This window comes from Siphateles boraxobius, unplaced genomic scaffold (assembly GCF_051911475.1).
Source record: "Siphateles boraxobius isolate OS27281-9 unplaced genomic scaffold, OSU_SipBor_1 9, whole genome shotgun sequence".
Lineage (NCBI taxonomy): Eukaryota > Metazoa > Chordata > Actinopteri > Cypriniformes > Leuciscidae > Siphateles > Siphateles boraxobius.
The window spans coordinates 22,843,254-22,855,239 of record NW_027509219.1 but is presented as its reverse complement, the minus strand read 5'-3'; the positions used below and the strand labels follow the sequence as shown (position 1 = coordinate 22,855,239).

Below are 11,986 nucleotides of genomic sequence, written 5' to 3'. Positions count from 1 at the left end.
TAAGTGTTTTATCAACCCACAAAACTAAACATTCAGTCCTCCATATTAAATGTGATTTATTCACGTTTTATATACACGCATATATACAATCACTTCTGACTATATATAATTTATAAGAAAATATTTAATTGACTACATATTGCTCTAAGACGTAAGAAAGACGTATTATTTAGTGTTTGCTCATCTGCAATACGTCTATAGGACGTTTCCTGTCAGATGTCAAATAGACGTTTAGAAAATGTCTTTAAGATGTAATGATTAAGAATGTATGTTAAACTGGCATCTTAAAGATGTCTATCAGATGTTAGTAAACAGCAGATGCTTTCCAGATGAAGTGATCTTTAACAGACATCTTGCAGACGTGTGCTATCTTGTTGTTTTTTTTTTACCAGTCTTTTGAATTAAAACATGTATTAATTCAAAAGACTGGTAAAAAAACGCCAAAATAAAAGTAGCTTAAAATTGCATATTTATACATATATAAATTTACCAAAACTGTAATAGAACTATTTAAACTTTTAATTTTGTTATGCATTTAATACGTTTAATGGTGGCTTTTATTTTGTTGATGGTTACTTTTATTTTGAAAGATGGAAGTATTTAGTTATATGTCTTGTACATATAGCCGGATGTTGACTTTTATTTTGACACCTGTGATTAGTTAGTAAGCTTCTGCTGTGGTTGCAGACTTGCAGCCCATTTTCCAGCCTGCTGCAAGAAGCGGCACTTTACGAAAGACACGCCGGTGAAACTACAGCCCGGTTCACTCAAATCCTATCATAGTTTGGACTTTCAGAACCAAATGTAAGATAAAAGCATTGATTTGATCTGTGACACAGAAAACCTGTACTTTAATGGTAGATTTGCTCACTTAGGACGATACTTGCTTTTTAATGTTGTGATTTAAATGTTCGACAGTTAAAAATACAACGGTTATTACAAGAGCATCAACCGTTTATTTGAATAATCGATTAATAATTCTGACAGATTAGTTTACAATTTTTACATTAAAGCAGAGCGTTAAATGGGCATCATACAAAATTCACTAAAGACAAACTTTAAAATATAACATTACCCCATTTTTATTCCATATGTAACTTAACGTTATTGTGCTCGATTCAGACCTGAAACTCATAGATGGATATAAATATACAGCCGCACATTGAAGTGACATTAAGTAGGAAGTAAAGATGATGTAGATGGGCTAAAGGGTGTGAATGTATGTTTAAGGAAATGAGCCTCAACTCTTAACTCAACCTCTTTTTCTAGCTACTTAAGCGGAAAAGTGTCTCCATCAGCTTTAAATAATTGTTTTTGTCTGAGCCATGGCTGTGAACGTGTTCTCGACATCAGGGACGAGTGAAAACCTCAGCCGCCATGACATGCTCACATGGATAAACGAGTCTTTACAGATGAGCCATGCCAAGATCGAGCAACTGTGCTCAGGTCAGTGACCAGCTGTCTGGCCCCTTCACTTCTCACTCCCAACTTGCTCATCATTAAAGTACTGACGGCGTCTCTGAGATTAATCATAAAGGCTAGCTTGTATTTTGATTATAACGATTGTATAGAAATAGTGGGATGTCATAGAATGACATGGGTGTTATTTGCATGCTAAGTCTGTCTGTCAATATCTGGGTAACATTAGTGAGGGAATGGACAAAGATAGTACTGTGGAGGGGGGATGAGTTTTTTTTTTCTTCTAGGTTGGGACCTGCATGACTTTTAAAAAAAATATTTTGTTATGTTTTATTTTATATGTATTCTTTGCTGACTGTCTTACTAATGTGTTTTAAGGTGCTGCTTACTGTCAATTCATGGACATGCTGTTCCCATCGTGTATTCCCCTAAAGAAAGTGAAATTCCAGGCCAAACATGAGCATGAATACATCCACAACTTCAAACTTATTCAAGCCAGTTTCAAAAAGATGGGTGTTAGCAAAGTATGTCAACTAGTCACATTTATTAGCACACAAATAGTGATTTCCGTTTTGTTACGCAAAATATGATGTACAATGTGTAAAGTGTAACACATTTTTTGCTTGTTATTTTGACATCTTTCATCTCTGTAGATTATTCCTGTTGACAAGCTTATAAAGGGCAGGTTCCAGGACAACTTTGAGTTTGTGCAGTGGTTTAAGAAGTTCTTTGATGCAAACTATGATGGGAAGGAATATGATCCGGTGGCTGCTCGACAGGGACAAGAAATGGCTGGCAATACGGGTCCAGCAGCAGCAGCAGCAGCCATGGCTAACAAGCCAAGGAAGCCTAGCTCAGGTAAGGAGCGAGAACAAACGGGTTGTTCTCAATACCATTGCAGCCTTTTTAGGCATATCCTTAAGGGGAAAATAGCATGCATAAATCACCTACTAATATTTAATGGATACTTATAATTTTTAATGACCAATTATAAGCATCAATAACTTTGGGTTCATATAGTCCTCTTCGAAGTATGTGGGACTAGCGTTATTGTCGGAAGCTAGCTGTCCTAATGGTAACAGGTGCATGGCAGCTGCAGCTGTTATGGATTATGACCCAGTGGGCCAGTTGTACATGCTTTAGTTGTTTTTACATGTTTGAGAATGGCTGGAGCCTTACGTTGCCTGTGCATGGATTTTTCTGTTTACTTCAGACACAGGCATCACACCTGCAGTCAAGCCAATGGCCCCTGTTGGTAAGATGTTGAGAACTACCAGTTAGTTTAGTTAAGGCACATTGCCTGTTCACCTATCTATTTGGCTGATTCACCTCTGGGTATTTTCTCATTCACATTATGGTAAATTTCTAAGTATTGCACATTTCAAAACAACAGTCATGCAGTTCTCTTTTGGGGCTACAGCACTTATTGGTGGAATATTTTATCATTATTATTATTTCAGCTTTAATATTGGGGGGGAAAAAACATTCAAGAATTCATCAATTAAGCAGATTTGATGCTGGAATTAACCCCTATCCTTAAGGCAGTTTGACAAGCATGTATAACAAGGTGATGGATGTCCTGTTGATGTTCAGCTCCACAGCGTTCAGCCGCAGCACCTAAATCTGCACCAAAGACGGCTCCAGCTGCAATGCGAGGAGGTGGTGGTGATGAAGAGAAAGGAGCACTTACTCAGATGGTAAGTCTTTACAATAAACAAATCAAGGCTTTAGCATTATATTTTCACTTTGTTCAGATGTTAATCATTTTATAATGTCAGATAAATGACCTGAAGGCCACCATTGCTGATATGGAAAAGGAAAGGGATTTCTACTTTGGCAAACTGAGAAACATTGAGCTCATCTGCCAAGAGAAAGAGGGTGAGGGTGATCCTACACTGCAAAAGATTGTGGATATTCTCTATGCCACAGACGTAAGTGTATATCACTGTTTTTAAAGATAGTTTGAGATTTAACATTCATCAGCCCACTCAGTTCTGTGATTTTGTTTCTTTTCTTTTTTTCCCCTCATCTTTCAACAGGACGGGTTTGTAATTCCAGAGGATGAGGCGGCAGAACCGGAAGAGTTTTGACCAATCAGGGGTGACCAGTTTTTTTTTTATTACCCCGTTGGACTCTCAAATGCACATACTGGCTGATTTCTGCTGCACTTGCCTTTGGTCCATCATTTTGGACTTTGACTTTTGAATGTCTTTTTATTCAGGGAAGTTCTATACCTTGAATTTTCAGATTTTTTTTATTGACCATCAAAACAAAATTATTTTTGTGAATGAAAAATAAAGTACTTATCAAAGGCTGTTTGTATAAAGCAGTCCACTGAGGTCTGACTTGCCAACAATGAGTAAACAAAACCAGGTATTTTTATTCAAACTTGAGCAAGCCATTCTGATCCATTTATTTTGTAGTTCTACCAGAGGATTGGTATACTCCAGAACTTTGCTGTAATCTAGTTTCTGATCTGTACATTTGACTGCTTGTTGACCAGTTGTGAGTGAAGTTCACTTCCTCTAATAAGCGCTGAAGCAGGATGTGTAAACCTTTTGCATTTCCCGTTACAAGCACATGAGGAACCTCTTAACAGTCATGAGAGGCTTTGGGTTTGAGTCGGGTGAGATAGCCCTCACTTAATCTTAATTGGCCAAAGCTGTTAAACTGCAAGTACCACTATTATGAAATTTAGGCAGATTCTTAAAGCATGCTTTATTTTGCATTAATGTGTGCTGTGCATGTGCCATGTATTAAAGTCATACTGCAGAGCAAACAAAGTTTTTACTATGTTTGCATAAGCAATATGTTTGTAAACCAGTCCATATTTTATTATTATTATTAGGAAACAGTCATTTTTCCCATGGTTTTGACTTTCTGTGCATCTGAGAAACCGTGGGCTGATCATGACAAGGTTTGACCTCCAGCTTTTGGAGTCCAGGAACCTCCTCCCCAGCTTGAATCATGCGGTACACCTCCGGGAATGAGAGAGACTCGGCGATCGCATCCGCTGCACCCGACTCCATCTCGAGAACCTCCACATCATTCTGCTTCTCCATCGCTTTATATACTGACTGCCACAGCTCTGTTGAAAACAATTCAAAGCCATTCATTACTCGGTTTTCTTCACTACTCTGTGATTTAGTGATCAAATTGTAAAGCTCTATACAATCACCGACGTACCTGTTATTAACGAAATCTTTAAAATTTCAGTAAATTGTTCATGCAAACCAGTTTTTACTTTCAAGGTCACAAGAATAAGGCATTTAAACGCAGCGTTGCCTTTTCTTTAAAGTATTATTTATCACTTTGTTATCTACTAAATGTAAGTAGCCTAAGTGTTATTAATATAAAATGCTCGATTTTAAGGCATCCTGCCTCAATGTTTACGAAGTGCATCTCTCGTTTGACTTCCGGAGTCGTCTCCATAATAGATTTTAAAATAAAAGCCCCTCACTCAAACGCACTACAGGTCGCATCCCGATGAAACGTTAGGCTATTTTATGAACTTTTCCCAGGTAGCGTTTTTTTTTTTGGTTGCCAGCCACCTCCAGCATTTTTGAAAATGTTAACAAAAGTTTCATGGCCCCCAGAATTCTTTCTTGTATGAATATCTGTACATGCAATATATCTTAAGAAAGAACAGAGCCTCTGCTTTTAAACAAACAACACACCTTTAAATACAATTCATTTTAGCTTAATCTTTATCAAGTGGGCTATAATTCCTTTAAAAATATAGTAATTGGTAAATAGACACTTTTTTCTGTGTGTAACATGAATCATGACCAATGACTTAAATTATATTATAGGCCTAATTTAAAGTAAATAGTAAAATTGCCAAATGGCTCATTACATACAAAGGACTGTTTGCTACATATTTCATCAGTCCTTCAAATATAGTTATTTTGTTAAGAATTGTATTATATGTTTATACATTTCCCATGTAGGCTACTGTATTTCCAAACATAAATAATGCAAGGTTGTCTGAGACTTGTGGGAAGATGGACTTGGCCCTCTACCTGCACCCTACCTGTGTTTGAGTCAATCATTAATAAGTGAGCTGAGAAGGACATCCCTTAGGCAATAAGAAGCCAGCTTGATATAGATTTGCCATTAACTATTTATACACAATTGCCTATTTATCTAAATCTTTCACTATTTCTGTAGCACAGGGGTTTGCACCTAATTAACAAATAAGCGTTTGTTTACTTATTTGGATCTGGACATCTGAGGGCTCCCAATTGAAGTTCTTGAGTTTCATAGGTCTTTCAGATTTCACTGAACAATGAGGAGGGTGGACAACTGCACGTTAATGGGAGGTGGGATCCCTTTGTCATCTGAGTTCTTTAAAGGTAAGAGGTTTAACACAACATGATGATGAAAGTAGAAAGCTCTGCGGTTTGCTGCTATAACCAGTGTTACAATGTTAAAAGTAGCCTAATTTTCCCTGGATAATGACAGGAACGACAATACGTTGCAATGTAACATGGGTATGAATAAATGCTGTACAATTTGTAAATGCAGTAGAAATAAACCAAACAGATGAAACTGCTCATCAGTCAACAATATTTACAGAGCTATTTGAGTCATCTATCATTGTTCCTCCATTTTCCTTCTTCATTTTCACTTGTTTCCATTATTACCCTAAAAACTGCCAAAAGTGTGCCTCTGAGCTATGGAACTATGCCCATTTCAGAGACATGAATGTGTACCAGGATGGGAAATGATATGTCTCTTTGAATCTCAAAAATAAAGGTTATTTTTTGGCATCCACGGTTCATGAAGAACCTTTAACATCCATGGAACCTTTCCATTTCACTTATTTGTTGTGGAAAAAGCTTCTATAGTCTATTAAAATGTTCTTTTAAAACTATTTGCTGAAAGATTCTTTTGGGAACACATAATGGTTATTCTGTGGCATTGCTTTGAAAATCTCCTATTGGAAGCTTTATTTTAAAGAATGTGGTTTTGCTTGTTCTGCTCATAGTGATCAAGAACGATCTCTGGCTGTTCCTCCTTCCTGCTGTGTTTGCTGTGCTCCTGCTTGCTCTCTTCTTGGAGGAGATTGGCTTTTTTCTGCGTCATGTCCCCTCTCAGCGGCGCAGGCATCTCTGCCTGTGGATCCTGGGAATATATCCAGTAAAGCAGCACCTTCTCACTCAATTCATTAATTCCCTTTAGACACCTTTTATTAACATTTTGTACCTTTGACAGGTCTTCGGGATGACGTCTATCATTGCGCTGTATGTTCCACGTTCCTCATCTCTGTGCAATTTCATTGCATCTCTGTGAGTGATTTTTGACTTACACTGTTGTTTTGTAATCGAATTCCACAATAGTGAATCTAAATGGGCAGTCATATCTGTATGGATTGTTTTACATTCCTTGGCAGATATCACTCCATTACACTCTTGAAGTTCATGGGTCTTATCAAAGACTTCTTCGGTGGAAAGACTCGCATGCTGGAGGCATTAGCAGGGGAGCAGGTGTCTCCAAACCCCTTCCCCTGTTGCTGCTGCTGCTGTCTTCCTCTCTTTGACATCAACAAGTACTTAATCACACATACACCTGCATATCTTTAACTTACTTGATTTATAATAACCAGCCCGGATAATAACTTCATAATAATGGTGGAATCTTAACCTTTTTTCCATTAGGACCAGTGTGGGGTGGATGATGGCCGCTGTTCTTCAGCTTTCTGTGGTCAGAACAATCCTGTTCTTCCTCACTCTTGTCCTCTGGACAAATGAACAATATGATTACGGTGATGTAAGCACAATACGCCATTGTTAGTGTAATATATGATTGGCCTATTGAGAGAGAAGATTTTATTTATAAGTTTAATTCATCTCTTCTTCAAGATCACAAAAATTTCTTGAAAATTCAGTCTCATTCATAAGCTGATTCCTTAAAAAGCTATACCTTTATGGAGTACCGTTCAAAAGTTTGGAATCATTATGATTTTTTTATGTTTTTGAAAGAAGTCTCTTATGCTTACCAAGGCTGCATGATAAAAAATACAGTAAAACCCGTAATGTTGTGAAATATTATAACAATTTAAGGTAACACTTTAGAAAATGGTTCCTTCGTTAATGAATAACTACACAAGAACTAATGAGTAACACAATATTAATAATCTAGTAACTATTATTAACTAACAAGAAACTCTGATTAACAAACTAGTAAGTAATAGCGCACAGATGAAAGTGGTAGTTCACTATTAACTAATCAATAACTACTATTTTTTAATGCTTCCCAGAGAACTACTGAAAAAGTTTATTAACAATCTAGTAACTACTATTAACTAAAAAGAAACACTGATTAACGAATTAGTAAGTAATAGTACACAGACGAAAGTGGTACTTCACTATTAACTAATCAATAACTACTATTTTTTTATGCTTCCCAGAGAACTACTGAAAATTGTCATAATTCATACAAAACTAATCAATAACCTATGCAGGATAAATGACTAGCACCACATTAACATTTGAACTGCTACTGTAAATCGAATACACAAGGTTGTTTACATTATCAATATGTAATAGCACAGCAGACTTATGATTTGGGAAAGCTGTTAATAATTGGCCCATGCTGTCTATTTATCAACTGAATAATTTTAAAGAAATGGATTTTTAAATGCAGTAGTCTGGACCTTACTTGTCCTTTGGCCAATTTTCAGGCATTCCTCTGGACTGGCATTGAATCACTAGAGTCACGGTGACGACTGGAACATGTTGAGTCATCAGCCATCCAAATACCATACAGTTATTTTATTATTTAACCTACCTCCCAAAAAAACATGTTTTTATGTATGTCTCCTAGCTCATGTGTGTGTGTGTGTGTGTGTGTGTGTGTGTGTGTGTGTGTGTGTGTGTGTGTGTGTGTGTGTGTGTGTGTGTGTGTGTGTGTGTCTTGTGAGTGAGAAGATGCTACACTTTATTGGCTTTTCATAGTAACTACTGTAAGAATCATGGGAACAAACTAGTTATGACTGAAGTGTTACTACATACTTCTATGGGAATTACTAATTATTTGGATCCGTATTCTAATGTGAAGATCATGGGAAATAACTAGTAATGACTCAAGTGTTACTTCATACTTCTAAAGAAATTTTCTAAAAGTATACTAAAGTTCACCAAAAATCTCAAACGCTTGAAATGACTTTTGTATTTGGTTGCACAAATCATGACTAGATCATGTAGTAACACTTGAGTCATTAGTTAGTTCCCATGATCTTCACTTTAGAATACGGATCCAAATAATTAGTAATTCCCATAGACGTATGAAGTACCACTTTCATCTGTGCATTATTACTTCCTAAAACATTAATCAGAGTTTCTTTTTAGTTAATAGTAGTTACTAGATTGTTAATAAACTTTTTCAGTAGTTCTCTGGGAAGCATTAAAAAATTTGTAGTTATTGATTAGTTAATATTGAACTACCACTTTCATCTGTGTGTTATTACTTACTAATTCGTTAATCAGAGTTTCTTGTTAGTTAATAATAGTTACTAGATTGTTAATATTGTGTTACTAATTGGTTCTTGTGTAGTTATTCATTAACGAAGCAACCGTATTCTAAAGTGTTACCCAATTTAAAATAACTATTTTCTATTTAAATATATTTTAAATTTTAAATTTATTCCTGTGATGGCAAAGTTGAATTTTCAGCATCATTACTCCAGTCTTAAGTGTCACATGATCCTTCAGAAATCTTCCTAATATGCTGATTTGGTGCTCAAGAAACATTTCTTAATAGGGTTAGGGGTTAGAATTTGTTTCAGCATTGTGCAATCAGCACCGTGACATGACCAATGAAATCTTTGGAATCGGCTGTGAGGTGGGGTTTGCACCTATAACTGGTTTAGGAAAAAAATCATGTTCTTTGCAGGGCAGATTTGGCTTATTTTCGGAACTATGTAATGTGACTTTGTAATCTTTTTCTCTTTCTCAGGTGAATTCGGTTAATCCCAACGTGTATGTAAATGCCATCATTGCTGTATCCACGTTTCTGTCCTTCTATGGCTACTTGCTGTTTTATAAAGCTTCAAAAAGTGCATTGCCTGGATACAGTCTTCGAGCCAAATTTATTTGCATCATTGTTGTCCTGGTCCTTTGTGGACTACAGAGTGGAGTTCTGGAGACCATGGGTGCGCTGAATGTCATCCCCTGCACTCCTCCGTTCTCTGACCTGTTTCGTTCTCAATGTATGAAATATAAAACATTTCCTTTGATTTTCCAAAAGTTTTGGGATCTGGAAACTGGAAATCTTCTTTAATTTGTTACAATAATGATTTTCTCTCATTTTCTACCAGTGATCTACCACTATTCTGTAATTGTGGAGATGTTCTGCATCAGCCTCTTTGCACATCACACATTCCGGAAAGTTGAACCCTGTCATGGCGAGGGTGAAGAAATGGAGATTGGTGTCATAAGAATTCTCAATGAAAAGGCAATTCAGACAGAAGATGAGCTGCCAATCGCTGTGCAGCTCTCCTCTCAAGAGAACGAGCCATGCCATTCTAACCTCGGATACAACAGCGACAGTGAAGACAGCCTCTGTAAAATTGAACACGCACCACTGGACCGCTTCCCTTTTCCCTTACAGCACGGACTACAAACTGCAATAAACATGGAAAAAGTACATATTACACCTCCTGAGGACTCCATGAGTGTGGAGCTGCCGACAATTACTGTCAGTGCTGAAATTAACCATATTGACAGTGGTGATGTCACTGTTGTATAGAGAAAAAAGAGAAAAATGTGTAAATGTTTATTCCACTTTTTATGAGTCCACTGGGGCCCAGGAAACTAAATGCCATTTTAATTGTAAACTCACCAGCATAGCAAGTTTTTTTTAATCTCTAATAATAGTACCAGCAGTTTACTATTATTAGTAGGCTACATTTAAATTAAATAAAAAAAACACAATGTATTAGTGATTCCCAATAAATAAGGCTACATTTTTACATTTGATTCAGAAGCTGCTGTAGGCGGAAGACTAATTTTCCAGTGGTTCCCTCAAGATTTTCCTTTGTGGTTTTATAAGTTTGTTTTTATTATTATTATTTAAGAGTAAAATAAACCCTGTGGTAAACATAACTTGACAATTTATTGGACGTTTTGGTCTGCAATGTTAACACACAACACAAACGTTCTTATCTCACTTTTATTCGAAATGTGTTTTGAAAAAATTAACATAACAGCTTCAAAATGTGCGTTTTTGATATGTATGTGTAGTGTACAGATTTTTTTCATACTGAATCTTTAATTGGATGAAAACGAGGCTGTGAGGCAGTGGCGGTTCTAGACCATTTCAACTGGGGGGGCCAAGCTGGGGCCAGTTGTGCTGTTAGAGGGGCCAGTTGCATTTAGACCTTATTGTTGTCATATCATTTTCTGCACTGCACTGCAGGCATTAACAGGCAAAATACCATGTTTATAATCATTCAACAATGTATTTGCATTTCCATTATATTTTTAAATTTGCATTACATATTCAGTATTAGTCACAGTAACTGTAATTGACATGATGTCCTTCTTTCTCTTCATTTTGGTGAGAACTATAGAGCAAAAGCAATGGGGACCAAGAAGCTTATTAATTCCTTTACTGAAAATAACTGACTTGCCAGGTAACTATGTCTAACCGTTTACAGGGTTCCTGCACACTTTTTAAAATCGAATTTAAGGCTTTTTAAAACCTGAAGATATCAAAATTCATACCGTACATTAGGGATGTGCAATATTGACAAAAATATATCTCAATATTTTCAATGTTTTTTGATGATTAGATGATATTTTACTGATTGTGTTTTTGTGTTGGTGACATGGCTGGTTCAGGCCTGTTGTTCACAGCAGACTCACAAAGATATTCATATTTTTTAATATTCTATGCAGTGGTCAGTTAACAGCAGGGACCGAAATTCATTTATTTATTAATTTTTACATAATTTAATTTGCCACCTTAAATTGAAATCAATATTTAAACATGAAATTATTTCTAATTTTAACGTTTTAATTAAAGGGTACTTTAAATATGAAACTAAAACCGCCAGTAGTCGGCGGCAAGTCACTGTCTTAATAAGTGAGTTGAAGGATTCATTCGTTCAACCGATTCGTTCAAACGGCTGATTCATTCGGGAAAGAAGCAAGTGATTCCTTCAAAACGCGGATTTCAGTCAAGAAATCATCGCTGTCTGTTGCATTGAGACTCTGCTACGGTTTCATTTTGAAATTCTAGGGAAAACAAACAATATTGACAATATTGTGTCTAAAATGTAACGCCCAATGTTAACTTATTGTTAATTTAACTCAGGCGCGGATTTATGGGCGGGCCTGGGTGGGCACGTGCCCACCCAGATTGACAGGTGGCCCACCCAATCAGATTAATAAAAACAAAATTTAAATTTTTTATTTTAATAATAATACTAATAATAATAATAATAATGAATTAAGTTTGGCCATATACGGCCCGCCGAACACTTTATATGATATATGACAAGCCTGAGCGCATCCATCTCTGGCTCAGCGCCAGCCAACGTGCGAACGCACAGTTTGAATCT

General features: G+C 36.4%; 2 protein-coding genes and 1 long non-coding RNA gene across 5 annotated transcripts; 2 read left to right on the top strand and 1 right to left on the bottom strand.

The window, feature by feature from the left end:
* The first annotated feature begins 654 nt into the window (after window positions 1-654).
* Window positions 655-3,757, top strand: mapre1a (microtubule-associated protein, RP/EB family, member 1a). Of its 2 annotated transcripts, XM_077224094.1 has the most exons (8): window positions 656-804; window positions 1,270-1,446; window positions 1,798-1,943; window positions 2,073-2,277; window positions 2,633-2,674; window positions 3,013-3,116; window positions 3,198-3,350; window positions 3,459-3,757. In XM_077224094.1, the coding sequence occupies exons 2-8, from the start codon at window positions 1,326-1,328 to the stop codon at window positions 3,507-3,509; spliced, it is 822 nt and encodes a 273-aa protein (XP_077080209.1). In that variant the 5' UTR covers window positions 656-804; window positions 1,270-1,325; the 3' UTR covers window positions 3,510-3,757. The 2 variants fall into 2 exon arrangements, with proteins under 2 accessions (XP_077080210.1, XP_077080209.1); XM_077224095.1 differs by lacking the exon at window positions 2,633-2,674 and having other exon boundaries at window positions 655-804.
* On the bottom strand, window positions 3,655-4,843 carry LOC143732744 (uncharacterized). The gene is made up of 2 exons (XR_013201171.1): window positions 4,606-4,843; window positions 3,655-4,507 (listed from the first exon to the last, which is right to left on the bottom strand). It is a non-coding gene; the product is annotated as an uncharacterized LOC143732744 (long non-coding RNA).
* On the top strand, window positions 4,814-10,526 carry LOC143732741 (organic solute transporter subunit alpha). 2 transcript variants are annotated; one of them, XM_077224090.1, is made up of 7 exons: window positions 4,814-5,774; window positions 6,410-6,561; window positions 6,637-6,710; window positions 6,815-6,970; window positions 7,080-7,191; window positions 9,379-9,631; window positions 9,740-10,526. In XM_077224090.1, exons 1-7 carry the CDS (start codon window positions 5,708-5,710, stop codon window positions 10,168-10,170), a joined length of 1,245 nt encoding a protein of 414 aa, XP_077080205.1. In that variant the 5' UTR covers window positions 4,814-5,707; the 3' UTR covers window positions 10,171-10,526. The 2 variants fall into 2 exon arrangements, with proteins under 2 accessions (XP_077080205.1, XP_077080207.1); XM_077224092.1 differs by lacking the exon at window positions 6,410-6,561 and having other exon boundaries at window positions 5,268-5,774.
* Window positions 10,527-11,986: the final 1,460 nt, after the last annotated feature.